The sequence below is a fragment of the Bos indicus x Bos taurus genome, chromosome 10, assembly GCF_003369695.1.
Source record: "Bos indicus x Bos taurus breed Angus x Brahman F1 hybrid chromosome 10, Bos_hybrid_MaternalHap_v2.0, whole genome shotgun sequence".
Classification (NCBI taxonomy): domain Eukaryota; kingdom Metazoa; phylum Chordata; class Mammalia; order Artiodactyla; family Bovidae; genus Bos; species Bos indicus x Bos taurus.
Window position 1 is genome coordinate 44,975,763 of NC_040085.1, and position 22,499 is coordinate 44,998,261.

Below are 22,499 nucleotides of genomic sequence, written 5' to 3' on the forward strand. Positions count from 1 at the left end.
ACTTAGCCACTCCAGCCATTCCTTTGAAGGAGCTGGATGTGGAATCCAACCTTGCCCCTTCTCAGTCATTCCTCTGGATGTTCTTAAATTGCCCTCTGCTTTTCTGAACTGTGGCACACACTTTTTCCTTTGATGTCAAGAGAATAACAGATGGAAAATGTCTGGGGGGTTTTGCCTTCTGACACTAGTTCTCAAACTTGAGTATGCATCAGAATATCCTCTGGAAGGCTTATGACAGGGCCCCATTCCCAGAGTTTCTGGGTCATTGAGCCTGGGGTGGGGCCTGGGGGTCTGCATTCTTAACAAGCCCCCAAGTGGTGCTAGTGATGATAGTCTGGGCCTCATATTTGGAGAGCAGCTGATCTAGAGCTAAGTTCTAGCCTAGGATTTGGAAGAACTGTATCCTGTGCTGGTCTGTCACCAACTAGTTTGAGTGAAGCACTTCATCTCCTGAGTCCTCAGTCTCTTCCTCTTTAAATAAGAGGGTCAGGCCAGAGAGGGACTCCTTCAATCAGACAGAATGAACACCCCCAGATCTGTTCCCCTGTGTCTGCCATCCTGCCTCTGCCCGTCTCTTCGTCACTCCTGTGCTCACTCACCCACACTCACATCTCATGCACATACACACTGAGTAGAAGGGTGGTGTCATTAGCAGCCTCAGAAATAAATTACAAGAGTCTAGAAAGCAGAGGGATTGCTAAGAAGTGCTGGAGCCCACCCTTCCCCCTACTTCAGACTCACTCCAGCTTCCCTTCCCAGCAAACATAATCATGACCGAAAACATCTCACTCATCCTCAAATGCGGTACCTCCCTGGCACGCTCTACCCTGCCCCACGTATTCAGCTCTGCTGACAGGCACTCTAATGGGATATCTTACAGTAGCTGCTGGTTGGAAGTTCCTCAATCATGATGCCACCTTCTCAAAATCCAAACCGAGTCATTGGAATATCAAAGACTGGAGAAATGAAGACAGGGGTACATTTTATTCAGTAAATTTTCATAGAGTTTCCAACAATGGTGTCCCCCTCGCTCACTTTTTTTTTTTTTTAATCACATCCCTTATTTGAATTTCAGTGAGGAACTTCCTAACATACACTCTTGTAAACTGGTGTTACAAAGACTAAGGTGTTCCTTAGTCAAATGTTGATTTGTGTTTCCAGTAGGATGGCACCCTGGGATCTGCCCTCGTGTCTTGGTTCAGGTTTACTGTGACCGATGGTTTCACTCTGGGGCTTTCCTGGTGGTTCAATAGTAAAGAATCTGCTAAAGAATCTGCCTGCGTTGCAGGAGACGTGGGAGATGCGGTTTGATCCTTGGGTCGGGAAGATCCCCTGGAGGGGAAATGGCAACCCACTTAAGTTCCCTTGCCCAGAAAAGTCCCATGGACAGAGGAGCCTCGTGGGCTGTGATCTTTGGGGTCAGAAAGAGTCAGTCGGACAGGACTGAGCGACTGAGCACGCCTGGTTTCACTTCATCTGTGAGCATGAAACTTCAGGGCCCATGGAAGGGCAGTGTGCTTCATTGGCAGGGATCACACGGTCAATTGAAGTTCTCGGCAGACAGGGTTACTCATTCCACAAGTTTATGGTGTGTAGTTTATTTTTCTTTTCCTGTTGGAAATGTGTCTTCATTTGGCTTAGGGCAAACTGCCTGCCCTGGATTCTGAATTACTGCCCTGGTGGAATTCTCTGGCCCTAACCTTCTTGGGTTAATGGCTGAGGACAGTCTTGAAAGAGGACTCCTTCTGAAAGGAGGAGACGGCTTACTCAGGAGAACAACAGGTATTGCCAGCCTGGCTGATGTTTACTGAGGCGTGATGGCGCTCCAGGAATATGTAAAAAACATGGAATTTTAAACATAACACCATATTAATACTTTGAACCAGTTGTCCGGTTGACAAAAATTCCTAATGACGAAAGTTGTAATGAACGGAGCAATGCTTTCACATGAGGCATATTGTTTTCCATGTGAGTCATGAGGAAGGAACATTTCTTCTTGAATCAATGGGTGATGCATTCCCTGCCTCAAAGCTTGGGGTATAGCCAGTATTTGTGAAAAAGACTTAAAATGAGCAGATATCTCTTAATTGACAGCATCATGTGTAATTTCCTTAATGGAGAAAAGGTCGATGGTGAGTTTGGGATTTGGAGGACGGGAAAAAGGAAAATTATTTTCCTGACTCAGGTTTCTACTCCTTTGGTTTACCAGATATGTGTGAATATTGTATAACCTGAGGACCAGCTCAGACTCAGATTATTATAATTTATAATCTTTTTTAATATGCTTCCCTGAAATGTGGAATTGAGAGTTTGTGGATATAGTGGGTAGGAGAATAGGGTGAAAAGATTATCCAGTCCCATCCTGGCTCCTTCTTTCCTTTATAGGGTAAAGCATCAAGTAGAATACCTGGGCCTCAAAGAGAACATTCGAGTGAGGAGAGCTGGTTACGCCTATCGGCGTGTCTTTCAAAAATTCCTGCAGAGGTAAGACTGGTGCCTTGGGTCTCTTTTATGTTTTAAACAGGCTTATTGAGATATAATTCACAGATCATACAATTCACCCATTTGAAGTATACAATTCAGTGGCTTTTAATATATTCATAGAGTTGTACATCCAACAATAATGTGATAGACATCACATTTGGCTCTTATGAATAACCAATAATGTGTCTATCAGTGTTCACATACACTTTTTTATGTAGGCATATGTTTTTATTTCTCTTGGGAACATACATAAAAATGGAATTGCCAGGTCAAATGGTAATTATGTTTAACCTTTTTGATGAACTGCTATATGTTTTACGAAGCGGCTGTACCATTTTACATCCCCACCAACAGTGTTTGAGGGTTCCAGTGTATGTGCGTCCTTGCCAGTATTTGTTATTATCCGACTTTCTGGTTCTGGCCATCCCGGTTGGAATGAAGTAGTTTCTCACTGTGGTTTTGATTTGTACTTCCCCAATGGAAGATATTGTTGAGTATCTTTCCATGTGCTTATTAGCTGTTAGAGAAATGTCTGTCCAGTCCTTTGATCACTTTTAAATTACTTGTCTTTTTAGTATTAAGTTATAATAATTCTTTTTAACATCATTTATTGTGAATAAATCATTTTAAAGCATCATTTATTTTAAGTAAAATCAAGTATTTTGTCTGTTTAGAGTGATACATCAGTTCAGAAATTCATGGTAATTGTGACATGGGGAGAGACTGACATTTAACTGACTGAGCAAATTAATAGTGTGGAGACAATTTCAGGAAAATATTTAATAAGCTTAAGGTATTTAACCTCAAATTTTTTGTCCAAACATAAAGTTAAACTGATTTTATATTTCTGTTAAAGTACATTTGGCAGGATATGTGCTAAATTGTTCTTTGTGTTGTTTTTAAAAAGGATAAAATTTAGTGTTCTTAAAATACAACATGATTCTAATTTCTCTAGTGATTCTAAATTAGTGGAGTCTCACTGATGTTCCACATTTACTTAATTTCCTTTATGAAAGAAGGAAGCCATATTTACTGTTTTAATCAGAAAATAATTATGTCTTCCTGGTATATGATACAGGAGCAAGATATAAGAACATTTTTTTTTAATTCAGATTTTATGTAACAAAGAGGTTTAGGAAGGAGAAGAACTTAGTTGCCATCTTTGAAATCCAATATTTCTAATAGAGTAGCTTTCCCTTTGAGGATGTTGTTTCTTCTGCCGGGAGATAGGGATGGCTAATCTACTGCTTATCAATATGGGTCATCATCTGTAGAAGGTCATTGATGTGGAAGGTCAGGAGAGGCTTGGCCAAAGGGTGGATCATTCCATACAGTAAAACTTCATTGATTTTTGTCCCCACACACTCAAGATTGCTGATGATTTTGGAGGCTGGTTAAACTAGGAATAAAATTCACCATCAGGGGTCTCTGAATTAACAGGCCCACTACACCTCTAGCGTAAACACGGCAATATGAAAAGAAGTCTTTAGGAAGGTTAGAAAATAAATTTGGAGTGCTCTTGCATCACTGTAGCAGTCTCCATTTGCTGACAAACAACTGAGATGTTAATTATGAAAGACTTGCTCTTCTTTAAACAGACGGCCAGCACTAGCTTAGGACAGGGTTTCACAACCTCAGCTATTGGCATTTTGGTTTGGATGAGTCCTCGTGCGAGGCTGTCCTGGACATTGTAGGATGTTTAGCAACCTTAGCTTCTACTTACTAGATGCCAGTAGTACCAGCAACCCCGCCATCCCACCCTTATTTTCCCCAAGTAGTAACACCCAAAATTATCCGGACATTGCCCCATGTGGCCTGGGGAGACAAAGTCAGTTGAGAGAACCGTGGCTTAGATTATCGTTAATATTTTTTGCAGAACTGCATTTCTTTGAAAATACCCTTTTTTAATTAAGAGGGAAGAAAGTTAAATACAGAAAATAGTGAATAAGAAATATTTCCTCCGACTTGCTTAAATTTCAAAAGGCTTGCCCTCAACAATTCCAAAATGTTTCTCCTTCAATATTTTTTCTGTACTTAAAAAACTTTTTCTTTTTTATTTAAAGTTCTTTTTAAAAATTAATTCATTTTTGGCTGCCCTGGGGCTTTGTTGCTTTGCACAGGCTTTCTCTAGGTACAGAGAGTGGGGGCTACACTTCGTTGCGGTGCACGGGCTTCTCATAGCGGTTGTGTTTTTGCAGAACACAGAATCCAGGTGTGCAGGCCCTGGTGGTGACCCACGGGCTCAGGAGCTGTGGCTCACCAGTTCTAGGGCACAGGCTCAGTGGTTGTGTCACATGGACATAGTTGCTCGGCAGCATGTGGGATCTTCCTGGAACAGGGATTGAACCCGTGCCCCTGCATTGGCAGGCACATTCTTTACCACTGAGCCACCAGGGAAGTTCCTGTACTTAAAAACTCTTTATTTGATATTTTCAGATTCTTTCTAATTGGCATTGCTATTGAAAACAGATCAGATTTTTTTTTTTAATGTTACCTAAATTTTTTTTTTTTCTTTTGAGAAACCGATTCCTTCCTTCCATATTATTTAAAAACACACTGACAAAGCTGACTTCCATAAGCAGTGCTGTGAGCTCCGCCAGTCTGCGGGGAGCAGGAAGTCCACGCTCTCAGCCAGAGTGTCTGGGGTGCCCTGAGCAGGCTGCATTTCTTGTTTGCAGCAGCTCCTTAAATGAGCTGTGAAATGACCTGGATCTAATATCCAGGCCTCTCTCAAGTGCCAGGCTAGCTGCACGGCTGCACAAGCGGTGCTTTCTTGTGTGCCTTCCACAGTCAGCGTTTAGTACATATCTGTTATGCCCTTTGTGTCGAGCGCCTTTTTCTGAAATGATTTTATCCTTAGATGCCTTCCTGCTTAGCTCTCCTGCTGTGGGCTTTTCCTTTTAGAAGAGACAGACGGGCCTCCCCGTCTTACACAAAGCAGACGCTTGATGTTGTCGTATTTTTTGTTTTGTTTTGATTTGAAAGTACTGGGAGGATAATACAAAGTTCAGAAAGAAAATTTGTTTTTCAGTGTAAAGTATGTGTTTAGTCTCCTACTCAAAAATGGCTACAAGGCCATATATCTGTCAGTGGGCAAGGAATATTTTTCCAGAGACAGTGCTGTTTTCCATAAGGTGTATGAGTCTTGGATTGTAACAGGGTTTGTCCAGAGTCTTTCAGTCACTTTCTCATCCTGTGATCCACTGTGAGTAACTGAATCAGTTTATACCTTTATTATCTCAAGCACAGAGTATAGCGAGTGTCCTATTGGCTCCTGGGACTTTTTCTTGTCCTTGGAGGTCAGACACATCCTTAAATCCAAGTGCCAGAAGCTGGAGGACACAAGTTTGGGCTGTGTTTCCTCTGAAGAGGAACCATTGGATTCGTCATCTGGGCAATTACAAGAACCCTTGCAGGACTTCCCTGGTGATGCAGTAGTTAAGAATCCACCTGCCAATGCAGGGGACACAAGTTCGATCCCTGGTTTAGGAAGATTCCACATGCCTCAGAGCAACTAAACTTTGGGCCACGGCTACTGAGCTCATGCTTTAGAGCCTGTGTGCCACAACTACACAAGCCCATTCACCCTAGAGCCCATGTTCCCCAACTAGAGAAGCCACCACAATGAGAAGCCTGTGCACCATACCCAGAGAGTAGCCCCTGCTTGCTGCAACCAGAGAAAGCTTGTGAGCAGCAACAAAGACCTAGAACAACCAAAAATACATTAAAAAAATTTTTTTAAAGGAGCCTTGCAGACTAGGGGCAAGGAAGGGAATTCTAGGCAGTGACAACAGCCAGTGCAAAGGCCCTGGGATGAAATATTGGTCTTAAATTGAAACCACTTGATGAAAGGGGTGTAAGTCATTAGGCTCATCTCTGCAAAATTATCATAGGCATCTATTAGGCAGCATCCCATTGCCTTGTGAACCCATTCCCACCAGTATGTCCTGGAGAAACATGAGTGAACTGGGTGTACTTACATAGTGAGAGAACATTGTACTAGAATTATGCTCTGGTCTCTCCAGTGAACTACAAAAGGAAGTGAGGAGACTGCTGCCGTCTTCCTAAAAGCAAAGGGAACCACCACAAGTGGTCTGTGGTCAAAGGGACAGGCAATTCCCCTGTCTTTCCCAGACCCAAACTCTTAAAGGTCTTGTCAGGAAAGAGGAGAAGAAAAAGTCTCTGGAAACCAAGTTCCTTACTATTAAAAAAAGAGAGAGAGAAATACAGTATTATTTTAATAGGGGATTGATGTGAATTGCAAAGAGGTACCTATTTGTAGTTACACAATAAAAATACTTTGGTTTATCATTTTGATTGGATTAAATCAAGCCAAGCAAAATCGCACTCTTCGAAGAAATGTGTCACCTTGTTGGTCTGCTCTTTCTTTTTGCACCCATACCCTGCATGAGCTTTCTCCCTCCTCCCTTTAGATTGCAGATACATTGCTACTTCTTCGCCACTGAGATCCCCCAGTAGCATCTCTGCTGTCAGTCATTTCTATGAGGCTTAATTGGTGTGCTGCTGCTGCTGCTGCTAAATCACTTCAGTCGTGTCCGATTCTGTGCGAACCCAAAGACAGCAGCCCACCAGGCTCCCCCATCCCTGGGATTCTCCAGGCAATAACACTGGAGTGGGTTGCCATTTCCTTCTCCAATGCATGAAAGTGAAAAGTGAAAGTGAAGCCGCTCAGTCGTGTCCGACTCTTAGCAACCCCATGGGCTGCAGCCTACCAGGCTCTTCCATCCATGGGATTTTCCAGGCAAGAGTACTGGAGCGGGATGCCGTTGCCTTCTCCGTTAATTGGTGTAGCCGACTTTATTATGCCACGTATGAAAAGTATTCATGCTAATATGTGGCTTCAGGTAGACATTTTCACTTTTAAGCTTTTTATCTCTAATTAGGGAATGGGAGGATTCACTAATAGGAGGATTGCTTCTCGAGGGAATTTATATTATCAGGCAGAATGTGGATATTTAGGAGGAGCAGAGAGAGTCCCTAGAATCACCTTAGTCCTGACCAGCTGGTTCTAAGTGTGTGATGTACCTGGTTGTGTCCCCTTAGAGAGCCCAGGATCCTGAAGGCAGGGCCACTCTCCTTGTCAAGGTTCCCTTCTCCCTTTGATGCCATTAGTGAATCTACTCCTTGTAGAAGCTTCTGGGAACAGAGGAGGAGGGGGGCTTCTTTAGAGGCCTGGGCCCATTCATTGCTTATCTTCTAGATGTGCCTGCACATAGAACACACCCTCCAATTTCTCACCCATACTCTCCTCTAATTTCCCCTCCTTCCCGCCATCCTTCTCTCCCTTCCTTCCACCTCAAGTCTTTGGTACCTTTTGTATTTGACATTCTGTAATATGCTTCTCTCTCCCCGTTTAGGTTAGCCTCTTATATAATTGGGCTTCCCTCATAGCTCAGTTGGTAAAGAATCCACCTACAATGCAGGAGACCCCGGTTCAATTCCTGGGTCGGGAAGATCTGCTGGAGAAGGGAAAAGCTACCCACTCCAGTATTCTTGCCTGGAGAAGTCCATGGACTGTATAGTCCATGGGGTCACAAAGAGTCGGACAAGACTGAAAAACTTTCACTTACATAATTATGATGTTTCTAACATAGACATATGTAGTAGATTGTATCATCTGTAAAGAAAAGTTTACATGTATACTAATCCATGTCTTGTATGTACTGCCGTGATGAAAGAAACAGCTTGGGGTTCAAATCCCAGCTCTGGCATCTGCTAGCCGAGTAGCGCTGGGTAGTTCTCTATTTTCCTGTCTTTCCTGTTTTGCACAATGGGAAGACCAGCTGACTGAGGTTGCTATAGAGATAAAGGAATCTCCTGCACCAAGAACAGCACCTGATGCAGAGAACACCCTTTAGTTACAACAGGTTCCTCTTTCCTGCCGTGTTCCTGGCATTGTATCAGGTGCCAGATGTGCGGGGTGAGCCCCATAGATATGACGCCCCCTCGTGGAGCTCCCATCCCCATGGGGGTGGCATAAATTACCCAAATAGGTACAGACATGACTATCGTTACGAATTGATATATACTCTGAAGGCAAAATATTATTTTCTATGAGAGAAAATAGCAAAGGGGACAGTTTTTGCGTGGGTTGTCCAAAAAGGTTTCTGTGGAAGCGTTGTTGAAGGGGAGGACCCTCCCCGCTACACCCCCGGCCCCTGGGTAGGAGCCAGCCCTCTGAGGGGTTTGGAGACCAGCACATCTGCCAGAGAAAATAGCATGGGCGAAGGCTCTGAAGAGGGAATGTGTGCAGGAAGAGGAGGCCATCCTCCCAGGAGCGGGGTGAGCCAGAGGAGAGCAGAGATGAGACTGGAGAAAGCTGAGGACCAATCACCAGGGCCTCCTGACTCAAGATGCAGAAAACGCCACAGATGAAAGCTGATCCATCGTAATCATAACAGCTGCTTATGGGGAGCTTCATAAAAACTCTTCACGTTGACTGTGAAGTGCTCCCAAGAAATCAGGGGAAATCAGTGTTGAGAACAGACCATTTGATTTTGCCAGAAGAGTGTCGTTGGTGACCTTCAGCGATGCTATTTTTAGACAGTGGTAGAAAGGAAAAGCAGATTCTCTCCAGGGCGTTAGCATGGAAACGGTTGGAGAAGGAAAGAGTAGGTGGCGGCTCTGAAATGGGCATACCAGACCCAGTGGGTTTTTGCAGTTGTCAAGGTCTACGCCTGAGCCTCCGAAGGGAGGCAAGGGGATGGCTAGGACTCCAGCAGCACCAGGTGCCTTTGGGGGGCGTACAGGCCCAGCCTGATCCTTCTCTCCCTGTTTTCCTCACAGGTATGCCATCCTGACCAAAGCCACCTGGCCCTCGTGGAAGGGGGACGAGAAACAAGGCGTCCTGCACTTGCTGCAGTCCGTCAACATGGACAGTGACCAGTTCCAGCTAGGGAAGAGCAAAGTGTTCATCAAAGCCCCCGAATCTGTGAGTTTTCTCCAGGCCACGCCTCTCCCTGTGGCCCCCCTCTCAGCCCCCTCCCCACAGCGAGGCTGGCTTCTTTACTTCAATCTGTGGTTCCTGTCTTAAATGTCAGTTCCTCAAAGAAGGCTTTCTGCTGCTCCGAGTCTATGTGTGGTTCATGCCCCACACCCTAGCACCTTCAGAGTCCTCAGCTTGGATACAAAACCATCCTCACAAGAGCTTTTCTTTTCGTACTTATTGTCTCTCTCCCATTCTAGGTGGTCATTGCCTTGAGGTCAGGGTCTGTTTTGTGAGCCTTTGTGTACTCAGAGCTTCATGAGAAAGTGGCTCAGAGGAGGTGCCCAATAGTTATTTTTAGTGTCCAGTAGTATCCCAGCTAATAGATACTTCTTTGCCCAGAAAGGAGGCTTGGGTTAACCTACATCCTCACCTGGGTGACACCAAACAAATCATGTCCCATAAAGGTGGAGCAGAGCCTGGGAGTGAGAATTCCCAGGACTGTGCCTTGAAGACCATGAGGAAGCCCAGAAAGGACTTTGAGAAGACCAATAGATAGAAGGAGGAATCTCCAATCTTAAAGGATATTTACCAGTAAGGAACTCAAAACACATAGGTTTTACAATTTACAAACTTATCAGACCTCCACAGATTAATTGAGTGGAACTTCTTAATCTTTCCTGAGGAGCACATGGTCACCCTGAGTTGAATGATTGTTCACAGGACGTTCTCAGTTTGGGCAGGAACCCAACACAGCCCCTCAGTCCTTCTCCCCCATAGCTCTGGGGCTGTGGAATGAAGACAATTCCAGCTTAAAAATGAAGACAATTTTTAAGCTGGAGAAACTGCTGGAACTAACCGGGGGTGGGTATCACCATTTCTTGAGGTTCCTGTAATAATCACAAGGCTATTTTCAAGAGTCTATGGAGACAGACTTCCCTGGTGGTTCAGTCGTTAGGGCTCTTTGCTTCCACTGCAGAGGGGCACAGTTTCGATCCCTGGTTGGGGAACTAAGATCCTGCATGCCATGTGGTGTAGCCAAAAAAAAAAAAAAAGAGTTGGTGGTGAATTTGGCAAAAGTAGTCACCATATCGCCAAGAGAACCTGCAGTGTTGGTCGTAATGGAAGCCCTTGACTCTAGGCAGATTCTGGTCCTGCCATGCGTTTTCTCCACTAGAAGGGGCCCCATCACTGCTGTTCTGCCTGCCTCCCAGGATCAGCCTGAGATCAGAAATGCTAATGGTCGTAACTGAATGACTTTAAAGGCTGTTAAATAAGTAAGTGGCACACATCGATAGAACCTGTATGATAAGTTTGTGGTAGCATTTTCCACTTTGAGATATTTGTAGCTTCACAGCAATTTCATTTCCAAATATAAAACGAAAATGTTGTGTCATACACCATTAAGCAACCCACAGAACAGTTCCTGTTCTTTCTAAAACAGGCTGGAGTGATTTATCGGTACAATGGAGAACTCTTCTGTTTTATACCCTCTCCTCTGTTTTTACTTTTTCGACTTACTGAATTTTCACAGAAACAGCCTCGATGTTTTTCGTGCTTTTTTTTTTTTTCTGATTCAGTTGAGCTTTGAGATTTTACTTTCAAATCAAGATTTATTTTTGGCTTTTCTTTTCCTTGTTTTCCTCCCAGCTGCATTTTTACCTTCACTTGACTCTTCCTCTCCCCCATTTTTTCACACACACACAGACACACACACACAGCCATCATTACTACTCTGTCCCCTCCCTGCATTACTCATCCATCCACATCTAGCCCTGACATTGCAAACACTTTTACAAAACTGGTTTTTAGGGACTTCCCTGGCAGTCCATTGGTTAAGACTCCACACTTCCACTGCGGGGGGCATGGGTTCCATCCCTGGTTGGGGAACTAAGATCCTGCATGCCACAAGAAAGACATGGCCAAAAAAAAAAGATTTTTAAAAATCTACCCTGTGATTTTGCTTTAACTTTTATACTAAATGTGCTGAATTTACAAAATAACCCATTTGCTTTGAGAACCTACATTAGGCATCAGAGAGTTTGGTTTTGTTACATGTGTCCATGCTTTTTGCTTTTCTCTTCTTCTCCCTCTCTCTCTTTTTCTTCTTGAACCTCCCTGATTTCTAACCCCTATGGCTTTTGGAAAGAACCTAAAAACCAGCTCATCTTTGAACTGGTCTATAGGAAGTTGGGAATTGGTTGACTCTTCATCCTTTCTGAGTCACAAGAATATTTTCTATGATGCTCTTAAAATAGTCCTGGGAAAGAAGAAGAAAACAAGACTTACTCAGAAACCCAACACAGAAGATAAGAAAACACCAATGGATAATCTTCCAGGCAACTGCTGGGCTCAGATTTTTAAACATTCTGTCCAATTGTTGAAAAAATCTTTTGTTCTTAAAATATGCACCTTTGTTTATTGTATACGGCACTGAGGACTGTGGAATGAAGTGCCCCTCTCTTGATATGTTGAGTTTGAGGTGGAGCTGTGAGAAGCAGAAGTTGAATGTCAGGAGGAGAGATCACTCGCTCCAGGGTACAAACCCAGATAAACTGAGACAACAAATCAAGCCCAGCTGCCTTTAAACCAAAGTTGCCTGTTTAGTTTTGGAATGTTTTTACAGTGACATCCATCATCATTACTTTGGGTTTTTATTGGTCTGTTTTTTATTCCTAGAGAGTCATGTAAACTACTTCCTAGGTGAATGAGAGTTTCCCACCAGTTTACGAGTTGATTAGATGCAGATTCTATGTCCAAGTGAGGAGGAGCCTGGCAGAACCTGAAAGACCTCGGTTCACTTTCCAGCTCCACCCAATCTTAGTACTGATGTTCTTCTCTTTAAGTTGGAGATAATGCAAATAAGTGGTACATGTAGTTGTTGAGTGGTTGAATGAAGTAATGTGTGTAAAGCATCTAGAATGATTCCCGATCCATTGTGGGTACTCAGTTCATTACAGCTGTTTGCTGTCATCTTCGTCACTCTGGAGCTTTGGTGAGTGGTGTACAACAGTATTCATCATTAAGATGACCTGAGTCTCAAGACCTGCCAGTGTCTGATATGAGCCTTTAACCAAATCAGTCTCAGCCCCTCCTGGTGAATCCAAGTCCTTATTAACACATCATAAGTCCAGCTCCAATCACTGGTTATTGTCCTCTGCCCAATGGCTCCCTGTAGATTTCTGTGAGGCAGGAAGTCTGTACTTTAATGGAACCAAAAGTTGGGCAGCCCTCTTTCCACAGCAGCATGAGTTTTCTGCAAAAGCTGGCAAATTCTAGTAAGAGGCTATATGCAGCACTAAAAGCTGCCTCCGTGAGCTCATTTGATCTAGCCACTTAATATCCTCTTTGGATCAAGGTGGGAAATAAATGGGTGTGTGTTGAATCACTCATTTGATTCTTACAGAGGTTTGGAACAAGGTAGAGCAGACACTATCATTAAGGTCCAACTGGATACACTCAGATCCAGCTATTTTCCACTATGTTTTTTAATAAAAGAATGTATATAAGGACTTCTGTGGTGGTACAGTGGATGAGAATCCACCTGCCAGTGCAGCGGATGTGGGTTTGATCCCTGATCCAGGGAGATCCCACATGCTCTGGAGCAGCTAAGCCCATGTGCCACAACCACTGGCCCTGTGTGCCTAGAGCCCATGTTCCATAATAGGAGAAGGCAGCACGAGAAGCATGTGTACCGCACCAAAGAGTAGCCCCGCTCAACACACCCAGAGAAAGCCTGCCTGCAACGACAAAGGCCCAGTGCAGCCAAAAAGGAATTAATTTTTAAACAAAATTTTAAAGTATGTATAAATATCTTGTCTCTGTATATTTATATATAAAAGTTATAGTGACCATAAGCAACACCTTTTTTTCATCTTTGTTTAGGAGTCTGAGAAGCTGCTTCCCATTGTGTCCTTGACTAAACTGAGTGTCCTTGAAATATTCAAGAAAGTAATGTTCAGGTCCTGTGAACTGACTCACACTTGTCTTCTTTCTATTCACAGCTCTTTCTTCTAGAAGAAATGAGGGAGCGAAAGTACGATGGGTATGCGCGAGTGATACAGAAATCATGGAGGAAATTCGTGGCCCGGAAGAAATATGTCCAAATGAGAGAAGAGGGTATTATAGTCATTTTATTTCATTCATTTACCAAATCTCAGGGATATTTTTGAGCTTAGATGAAGGTACAAGTTCATTGTACTTTGCACAGACTGTGCATTGCAGCCTTGCATTCATTTAGAGTCCCTCTGTGTCTTTCCACACGGAGCATTTTCCTCCTTGTCGGGGACTGATCCTTCTCCCTTCTCTGCCCTTTTGGGAACTGCAGCCTCCAACCTTCTGTTGAACAAGAAGGAGAGACGGAGAAACAGTATTAACAGGAACTTCATTGGGGACTACATTGGGATGGAGGAGCACCCGGAACTCCAGCAGTTTGTGGGCAAGAGGGAGAAGATCGATTTTGCAGACACAGTGACCAAGTATGACAGGAGGTTCAAGGTACGTGCTGACTGCCCACCCCTGGGAGTCACCAAACGGATTCCTTAGTTTTAAAAATAACTCATCATTTTGCTTTTGGGATTACCAAAACAGAACATGTCCATTGTAGATAAATGTAGAAAATGCAGACAGGCCAAGAGAAAAATAGCCACCTATACCCAGAAACAATCACATTTTGTGTGCATCCTTTAGAACGTTTTTATGCAGACATACATTTGTATATTTAGTTTTATAAAACTGAAATCTACCTTACATGCTGGTTTGTGTTCTGTGTTGGTTTTCTCCTAAAATACACCAGGGAGAACTTTCTATATTAATAGATATGTCAGTATAAATTGTTTTGTTTAGCTGCATAATATCCCATTCAACAGTTGCTTCACTATTATTTTGAGCCAGTTTTTTATTAATCTCTTCTCATGACTTTTTTTTTTTTAACTATCGTAAATAAAAGGATACTGTAAGCATTCTTTCACATGGCTTTGTGCATTTGTGTACTTATGCTTTTAGAGTAAATTGTTAGTAGTAGACTCATTGGATCAAAAGATTGAGAATATAAAGTGAAGTGTTCTTATCCATTTTCCCTGGGCAAATGACTATGCGGGGCTTTGACAGAGCCACTGGAGGACAGCTGATTTTTTTTTTAACCTCTTTCTTTAGACATTGTCTTTTTTCTTTTGCCTAATAAAATTTTGACCCTAATAGTGAAATCTGAAGCCATAATACATTATGGGCCATTAAGAGCTTTTTATGTGAGTTATTTCTTGTTTGATTTTTGGTCAGGGAAAAAATACAGAAAGAACGATATTAATTTCGGAAGAAGGATGATGTTGTTTTGCCAAAACCAAATCACTCCTTACAAACTGAATATGGTGCTAGCTGCTCTGGTGGCAGGTTTGAATGCAAACATGAATGTTAAGTCTCTCAGTATTGTTTGGATATAACACAGTACATTTATATTAGATTTTTAAGGATTACCATTGAAATGAAAATGTATCACTTTTAAAAAGTAAAAACTTAATGGACTCACAAAAATTACATATGCAGGGTCCCTTGAGGGATCCCTGTATGAGAAACATCCTGGAGCAGATCATTGGTAGGGTAATCCTGCATGTTGGTTTGCCCTGATCCCTTGGGTGGATCCATATCAGTCTAACATTTTTATAAGTTAAAGAGAGTCAAGTATCAGCAGTTTTGTATATGTCAACCTAACAATCATAAGCAACATGTTCTTTTGCTCTCGAAAGACTTAGATGATAAAGGGAATCAGCATACGATCGTAGTGAAAGTTCACTGCCTAAAGCGGCTTCCTTTCACCTGGTCACCAAGGCCCTGTGTGTAGACTACTGTCACTCTGACACTTTCTAAAACACCTGTCCTTACAGAGCGTAAAGCGAGACTTGCTTCTGACTCCAAAATGCTTATACTTGATTGGACGAGAAAAGGTCAAACAGGGTCCAGACAAAGGCCTGGTGAAGGAAGTACTGAAGCGGAGGATCGAGATGGAGAGGATCCTGTCTGTGTCCCTCAGGTAAGTGGCCAAGGGTGGGGACAGGGGAGCCCCACCTCTGCACGACGCTGCCATCTGCTATTCCAAACACCGCCTGGAGAGAGGCACCGTCAGACTCCCCAGTTGTAAAAATGACAATGAAGAGAACCCAGTTTTCTCTTCTTCCCTAAGAAGAGCTGATCTTCTTGGGTCTCAAGGAGTACTACAATCACAAGAAAAAGTTACCTTCTGGTCTGCTCCTCTAGTCAAGGGATACTCAGATCCTTTGCTCCCATAAAATCTGAGGGGAAAAAAATGTAGTCTGTGAAACAAAAAGGGCATAATTGCTGATATTGAAGGGGGGGTCAACATTCTTGAGTCCTGCCCCCAAGCCCACCTTGCCCCTGATCAAGACCTAACCCATTTCACCAGGAAAAGCCTGAGCAGAGGTGGCCACTAGGTCATCAATGCTGCTTTTAGCTTGCTGTGACCTTGGATTGTCCTAGATAGGAAGTTTCTTTGGACTTCTTGAGGCCCCTCTGCCTGTTCATTCCCCCGGGGGTGAGGGGAATACAAATTGGTCTCCATAATCTGTAACCCTGGGGTCATTGCCAAATGCTCCCTTCAACTCCAGGTTCACAGGTAGGCACCCTTGCTCTTCCCATCAGCACTCTGGTTTATGAAATGAGTGCAATTGTATGGTAATTTGAACATTCTTTGGCATTGCCTTTCTTTGGAATTGGAATGAAGGACCTTTTCCAGTCCTGTGGCCACTGCTGAGTTTTCCAAATTTGCTGGCATAATGAGTGCAGCCCTTTCACAGCATCATCTTTTAGGATTTGAAATAGCTCAGCTGGAATTCCATCACTTTCACTAGCTTTGTTTGTAGTAATCTTCCTAAGGCCCACTTGACTTCACACTCCAGGATGTCCACACCATCATGGTTATCTGGGTCATTAAGAACTTTTTTGTAGAGTTCTTCTGTGTATCCTTGCTACCTTTTCTTGATCTCTTCTGCTTCTATTAGGTCCATACCATTTCTGTCCTTTATTGCAAGAAGGCTGACTGGTTGTCTGAGGGGGCCTTACAAATAGCTGAGGAAAGAAAAGAAACAAAAGGCAAAGAACAAAGGGAAAGATACACCCAACTGAATAACTTAATGCAGAGTTTCAGAGAATAGCAAAGAGAGATAAGAAAGCCTTCTTAAGAGAATAATGCAAAGAAATAGCAGAAAACAGTAGAATGGGAAAGACTAGAGATCTCTTTAAGAACATTTGAAATACCAAGGGAACATTTCATACAAAGATGGGCACAGTAAAGGACAAAATGGCAAGGACCTGCATATGCTGAGACTTCCCCAAATCCTCCCTGTGATGAGAGGAAATCCTCAGGCTACAGAAGGCGAAGAAAAGAGGAAGAAAGGCCCCTTTGAGGCTTCCTCCTTGAGTCATGCCCTGGGGCCCTTCTGAGGATGCCTCAACTTCTGCCAGGGCAAGCTTCAGGCTGCCATTGTATTAACCAGAACCTGCAGATATGTCTTCTTGGAATTAGGACTCCTCTACACTCTTATTCCACACACAAGACAAAATCGCTGCTCTTAGGCAAAAGCAGAGTTTTTGTGCACAAAACTGCTTTACCAGGCTAGAAAAGCCTGGCTCCAGTGCCATCATCCAAAGCAGATTTTAAGTTGTGTCTGTTCTTGCCTGTGTCACTGTGGTTTCTGATTTTGTCTGTTCCCAATTTTCCTGATAAAGAGCCAGGCAGGGCAGTGACGTTAAGTGTTTAAAACACTTCAGTTCAAGATGCTGTAGAACTGGTAAGCAGATATGTTCACCAGCAGCTCTTTGCAGCCACACCTCAGGTGATTCTCAGTGCCATGGATTTCACAGACACACTCTAGGCACTGTCCAGTTTCCCAAAGGTCTTTCTGATCATTCAGCTCGCTGACCAGGCCACAGCCTGCTGACCACACTCTCCTGGTTACTGGGCCCCAAGACTGCCCTTGCTGGTCCCAGGAATGCAAGTGGAAGCTTCTTTTTTTATCTTGCATGGGAACAAGGGCTTATACCTGGGCTAAGTTGAGTGAGCTAAAATGTGCTGGGCACACTTGACAGTTGAAAGCCCAGGAGTCACAGCTCTGGGACACACGCGCTCACTACTCTGAGAGTGAGTGTTGTTCTTCCTGTTACTACTGCCTGAGTGTGTCTGCAGCCCTCAGAGGCCTTAAGCAGCGCTTGATCGTTGTATATCTACATGCGTATCTAGCACTTTGACACTCAGTGTCTTGTTGATCAAGTCTCTGAGGCTTACCAAGGTGTGGGATATTCACACTCAAGTTTTTTCCCTCTCTCTTTTTCTTTTTTCACAGCCTCTAGGGATATAGTGTCTCACAGTTTAAGATCAGATTCTTTTTCCACTTTCTTTTTAGTATTCACGGTCTGGACGTTTGCTTCCTTGTGGCCTTTCCTTATTGGAGGATGTAATAAAATGAGGTACTTAGCCTGAAATTTGTTCTGACTCTAGGAGGGAAAAAGAGCCCGAGTCATTTAAAGGTGTTATTTCTGTGTGTGACAGTCACTGAGCCCCAGTTTGCCAGGATTAATAACCATTGCCTCATTTCTTTCAGCCATTGGGATAGGCTAGTAATCTAAACCAAGTTAGAAGTGCAGTCAGATAGAGTGTGCAGAATCAAACATAGAGGAGAAATCGATTGTGGTACCAGGAGAACGTATCTGTGTGGATGTGTGTACACGTGTATTCTCAATATATTTCAGTATTAGTATAGAGAAAAATGTGAACAGTTGTCTTGCACTTTGGGAAGAGAGTTGTAATGTGTGTTTTGAAGACTTTATGGGACTTACTTCTTGACTGTTGGCTAGAATGAACACCTAATGGCTTCTTCTAATTCAGACTACCAAGTGTCCTACAAACCTGATCTTTCAGCCCATCCCTAACTCTTATAACTACTGGGGAGGCCAAATTGGCTCACAGCTGCCTATTCAAACCAACCAACCAACCATACAAGAAAATATACAGGACAATTTGGGGAAATGTAAAATAACTAAATATTTTACAAGTGTGTTATGAATGTTCGTTGCTCAGTTGTGTCCAACTCTTTGTGACCATGGACTGTAGCCTGCCAGGCTCCTCTGTCCATGGAATTCTGCAGGCAAGAATACTGGAGTGGGTTGTCATTCCCTTCTCTAGAGGATCTTCCTGACCCAGGGATTGAACTCAGTTCTCCTGCATTGCAGGCGACTTCTTTACTGTCAGAGCCACCAGGGAACGTGGCAAATATTTTATATGAAGGATTTACTGTTTATTCCTGTAGGTGTGATAATGATATTGTGGTTATTTATATTTAAGAAGACTTTATCTTTTAGAGATAGACACTGAAATGTTTAATGATAAAATATGATTATACTCTGCTGTAAAATAACCTAGCTGGTGTGTGGAAGTGGGGGGAATGAGACTGCAGATGAATTTGACTGTCTGTGGATTGATCATTGTTGAAACCTCCTGACATGTGGTGGTTCATTCTGCTTCTCTACTTTTTGATATACTTGAAATTTTCCATAATAAAAAGTGTTTCCTAATACTTTAATAGACATCATATTTTTAGAAGTCTCTACCTTTTATAAGTGTACTGAAATATATCTAATTGAATTATAATTGAAATTTTTTAAAAACTTTTTGTAACTTACAAGAAAAAAAAATAGATTAGGCCCAATAGCTCGGAGAGCTGTGATGACAACAGTCACTCACAGGGAAAGGAAAACTCCCTATCTAATAAAAGGCCGAACCCTGACAACCTGCATTTCTGCCTTCATGGAGACATGGTGAGAATATCAGGAGGTGAAACACTCCTGATGTCTGATGCCTTTGGGGCATATTTCCAAGGCTTTGGGGGGACTGCTGATAGAAGGCCAAGCATCATTTCTGAAGGCTCCTTCGAGAGCTGCTTCTTGTCCAAATTCCGAACTGACCTGTGTGTGTGTGCTTAGCTGCTTAGTATCCAACTCTGCAACCCTTTGGACTGTAGCCTGCCAGGCTCCTCAGTCCATGGGATTCTTCAGGCAAGAATACTGGAGGAGGTTGCCATGCCCTCCTTCAGGGCCTCTGCCCACCCCAGGGATCAAACCCGAGTCTCCTGTTTCTCCTGCATTGCAGGCGGATTCTTTTCCTGCTGAGCCATCGAGGAACTGACCTCGTCTCGCTCTTATCTGAAAAACTCAATTTGCTGGAAGAGTGGTCAGGAGGTACAATGGCCTGTATTCTTTGCCTTCCTGTTGTAGCTGATGAGGTTTGAAACAAAATCTCCTATATGGAGCTCTCTCTGATGAAGCTTCTAGTAGTCCTCTCTTTCCTGTAGCTGACCCCCAGAGGCCTAAGATCAAAAGCCTCGGGGCTGCCTGCGTGGGTCAGTAGATTTCCAGCACTTGTACATCCTAGGAAAGTCAGCCTAGAAGGAGTGGTCTTTAGACAGGCCCCAGCACTCCTGGGCATGACATTCTTGCCTAAAAATGGTTCGTTGCCTAATTGTCCTAACCCTCTGGCAATAAGAACAGCCTCCTTCACTTGGGATCTGCTCCGCTGATCTGATGCTTTCCTGAAATCTTGACTTCCTATGGATTTTGAGCTCTGGAAACCTGGAAGTTTTCTTCATTTTTGGACTGACCACCAACCTTGTATCCAACTCTGGATTTGCAGTGGGTGAGAAACAGTCCCTGCCTCAGGGCATTCTGGAAGGAGGAGCATGCCCTGGGTAAACATGGGGCACACAGCTTACAAGTGTCGAGAGATTGGTTTCCAGGATATTCCTGGGACACAAAAATGGGACTGAGCCTTTCCCCTGTGGTTGGGTGAAGCTCTTCCCAGGAGGCCTGACACCAAATGTATCTACATTTCTCAGAGAAATTAAGTAGGCTCCCAAACTGGTGCTACTGGTATCTCTGGGTGGTAGAGTTCTGGATAAGGCTTGTCTTCTTCTGCTTTTAATTTTTACCTTTGTAGTTCTCAGTTTACTGAAAGGAGCACTGGGGACTTCCCTGGTAGTCTAGGGTTAAAAATCTGCCTTGTAAGGCAAGCAACTCGGGTTTGATCCCTGGTCAAGGAACTAAGATCCCACATGCAAATAAGACCATTTGCCACAACAAGAGAAGCCCCTGCATGCTGCAGCTAGAGAAAGCCTGAGTGCTGCAGCTCAGCCTCAGCACAGCCTAAATAAATAAATAAAAATGTTTTTAAAGGAGCATCTATTTCGTAAGCAGGAAACATTTCTTTTTGAGACTTTAAATAAAAGCAGGGGCCATCCTAGCTGAAATTGCCTTTTCAACTTAAGAAAAAAAAAGAAAAAACTCCTTTAAAACTTTACCCAGGGTTTTGTAACTAACATTTTTATGAAGAAGATTTGGTTAAGGGAGTAAACCAAGCATTTCTAGTGTGGTCAGCAGTACAACAATAAGCCACAAAAACAGGATAAAGAACCAATCAAGAGCCAAACCAGGGACTAGTTAAGCTTCTTTCAACATAGGCTCCTACGTCAAACATCTGTAAGGAATTGCAGCTTGAGCATGTGAAGAAGACGGAGGTGAAGTCCAAAAATAAGTCTGGTATTTTAGGGAAAAAAAAAACAAGGTGTAAAAGCTTTGTTTTCAGACCTAGGAACCTGGGCTGAGGCAAGGGGAATGAGCTGAAGCTCTGGCTTGGGTGAAGAGAATTTCCTGATTTTCTGACTCCGGTCACCAAAGGGAGGAGCTCTTGAATTTGATGGTTGAAGTCCTAATGTCCAAACAGTCTCTTCTCATTTCCAGACTCATGCTGATAATTGACCTTGATGTTTTGCCCTGCTGGCTTTATTTCTTAATGATCATGAAACTCCTAATAGTCTGCACACATTAAATCACTCAAGGTTTCTTGTGTTGGACTCCTTTAATAATCCAGTCGAATAATCACTGTCCCGCCTAAAGGCCAGCCAGGCAAATGGACATGCCCAGACATGAATCCAGCAGCTGAAATGGGAGTTTCACTCCACCCCATACACCAAAAATCTGCGCCTCTTCCCCTCTTCCCCCTCTGTACACTCTCCTTCCTGACACAGAGGTCTTCGTAGCCCTGTGCTAGGATGCTGGGACTTTATTTCATTAATTCCAAATGACTTGGGAGAGTTGTTTTGAGCAGCTTTTTACACAAGTGCCTTTTGGAGTTTGGAATTGCTGTCGTTGAAGTAATTAAAACAATTCCAGAGTTTTCATCTACCTAGAAACAGGAAGATGATAGACGTGCTGTGGCCGCACCTTCTGAGGTATACTGTTCTCAGAAAAGATTCCAGCTCCAAAGTTGGGTAAATCTGTGAACGAGGAGGTGGAGTGGAAACTCTAAGCTGGCCTGTAATACCCATTCTCTCCTTTACATGATAATAGCTGACAGCCCAACCAAGGACTACATTTCCCAGGCTCCCTGAAGCTAGGTGTGACCATGTGACATATGCTGGCCAATGAGGTGCAAGCAGAAATGACTTGTATGACTTTCTGATCATAGCTGTAAGGAGGAGGAGTAGACGCCTGGCTCCCAGGCACTGTAGAACTGTCATGCTGGCCCTGAATTGCTTTTTCTTAAATTTGGAAACACTTTGAGGTAATAGTAATGACCACATGCTGCACCCAAATGGCCATTATGTGTCCCAACATGCCTGTAAAGTGTTCTGACTTCACATCCAGGAAGAGCTGTTTGGTCTACTGGTCTTCGGTAAGCAGGATGTGAAGGGCCAGGCTCCTCTTCCCTGGTGAGGGTATCTTGCTGCTCGTCTACTCCATTCCTCCCTGTAGTTATGAGTGCTGTCATACTGTGCCTTTGCAATCCAACTGTATTGTGGTCCTACCTTATACATTTTTTCTCCTGTAGAAAGACTGAGGGGCTGAGGTTTTAGAGTGAGGAGCTGTGGCTGTAGCTACTGGCTTGATAAGGTACAAGTCATCAGCTCCCTGCCTTGGAACAGAGAGAGAAGGTCCTAACAAGCCCAGGATCATCCACAAAGGCTCTCTCTACTCAAGAAAGACTTCTGGTCCCATGGACTGCCCATCCCCA

The 22,499-nt window shown here is 43.5% G+C and overlaps 1 protein-coding gene across 1 annotated transcript in view; it reads left to right on the top strand.

Moving 5' to 3' along the window:
- The window catches only part of MYO1E (myosin IE), a 222,535-nt gene that overhangs the window by 170,216 nt on the left and 29,820 nt on the right, over positions 1–22,499 (top strand). The window contains exons 18-22 of the mRNA XM_027553869.1: positions 2,386–2,484; positions 9,292–9,436; positions 13,435–13,549; positions 13,758–13,927; positions 15,310–15,455. Coding sequence (XP_027409670.1) covers positions 2,386–2,484; positions 9,292–9,436; positions 13,435–13,549; positions 13,758–13,927; positions 15,310–15,455 — 675 coding nt within the window. The remainder of the gene's footprint in view (positions 1–2,385; positions 2,485–9,291; positions 9,437–13,434; positions 13,550–13,757; positions 13,928–15,309; positions 15,456–22,499) is intronic.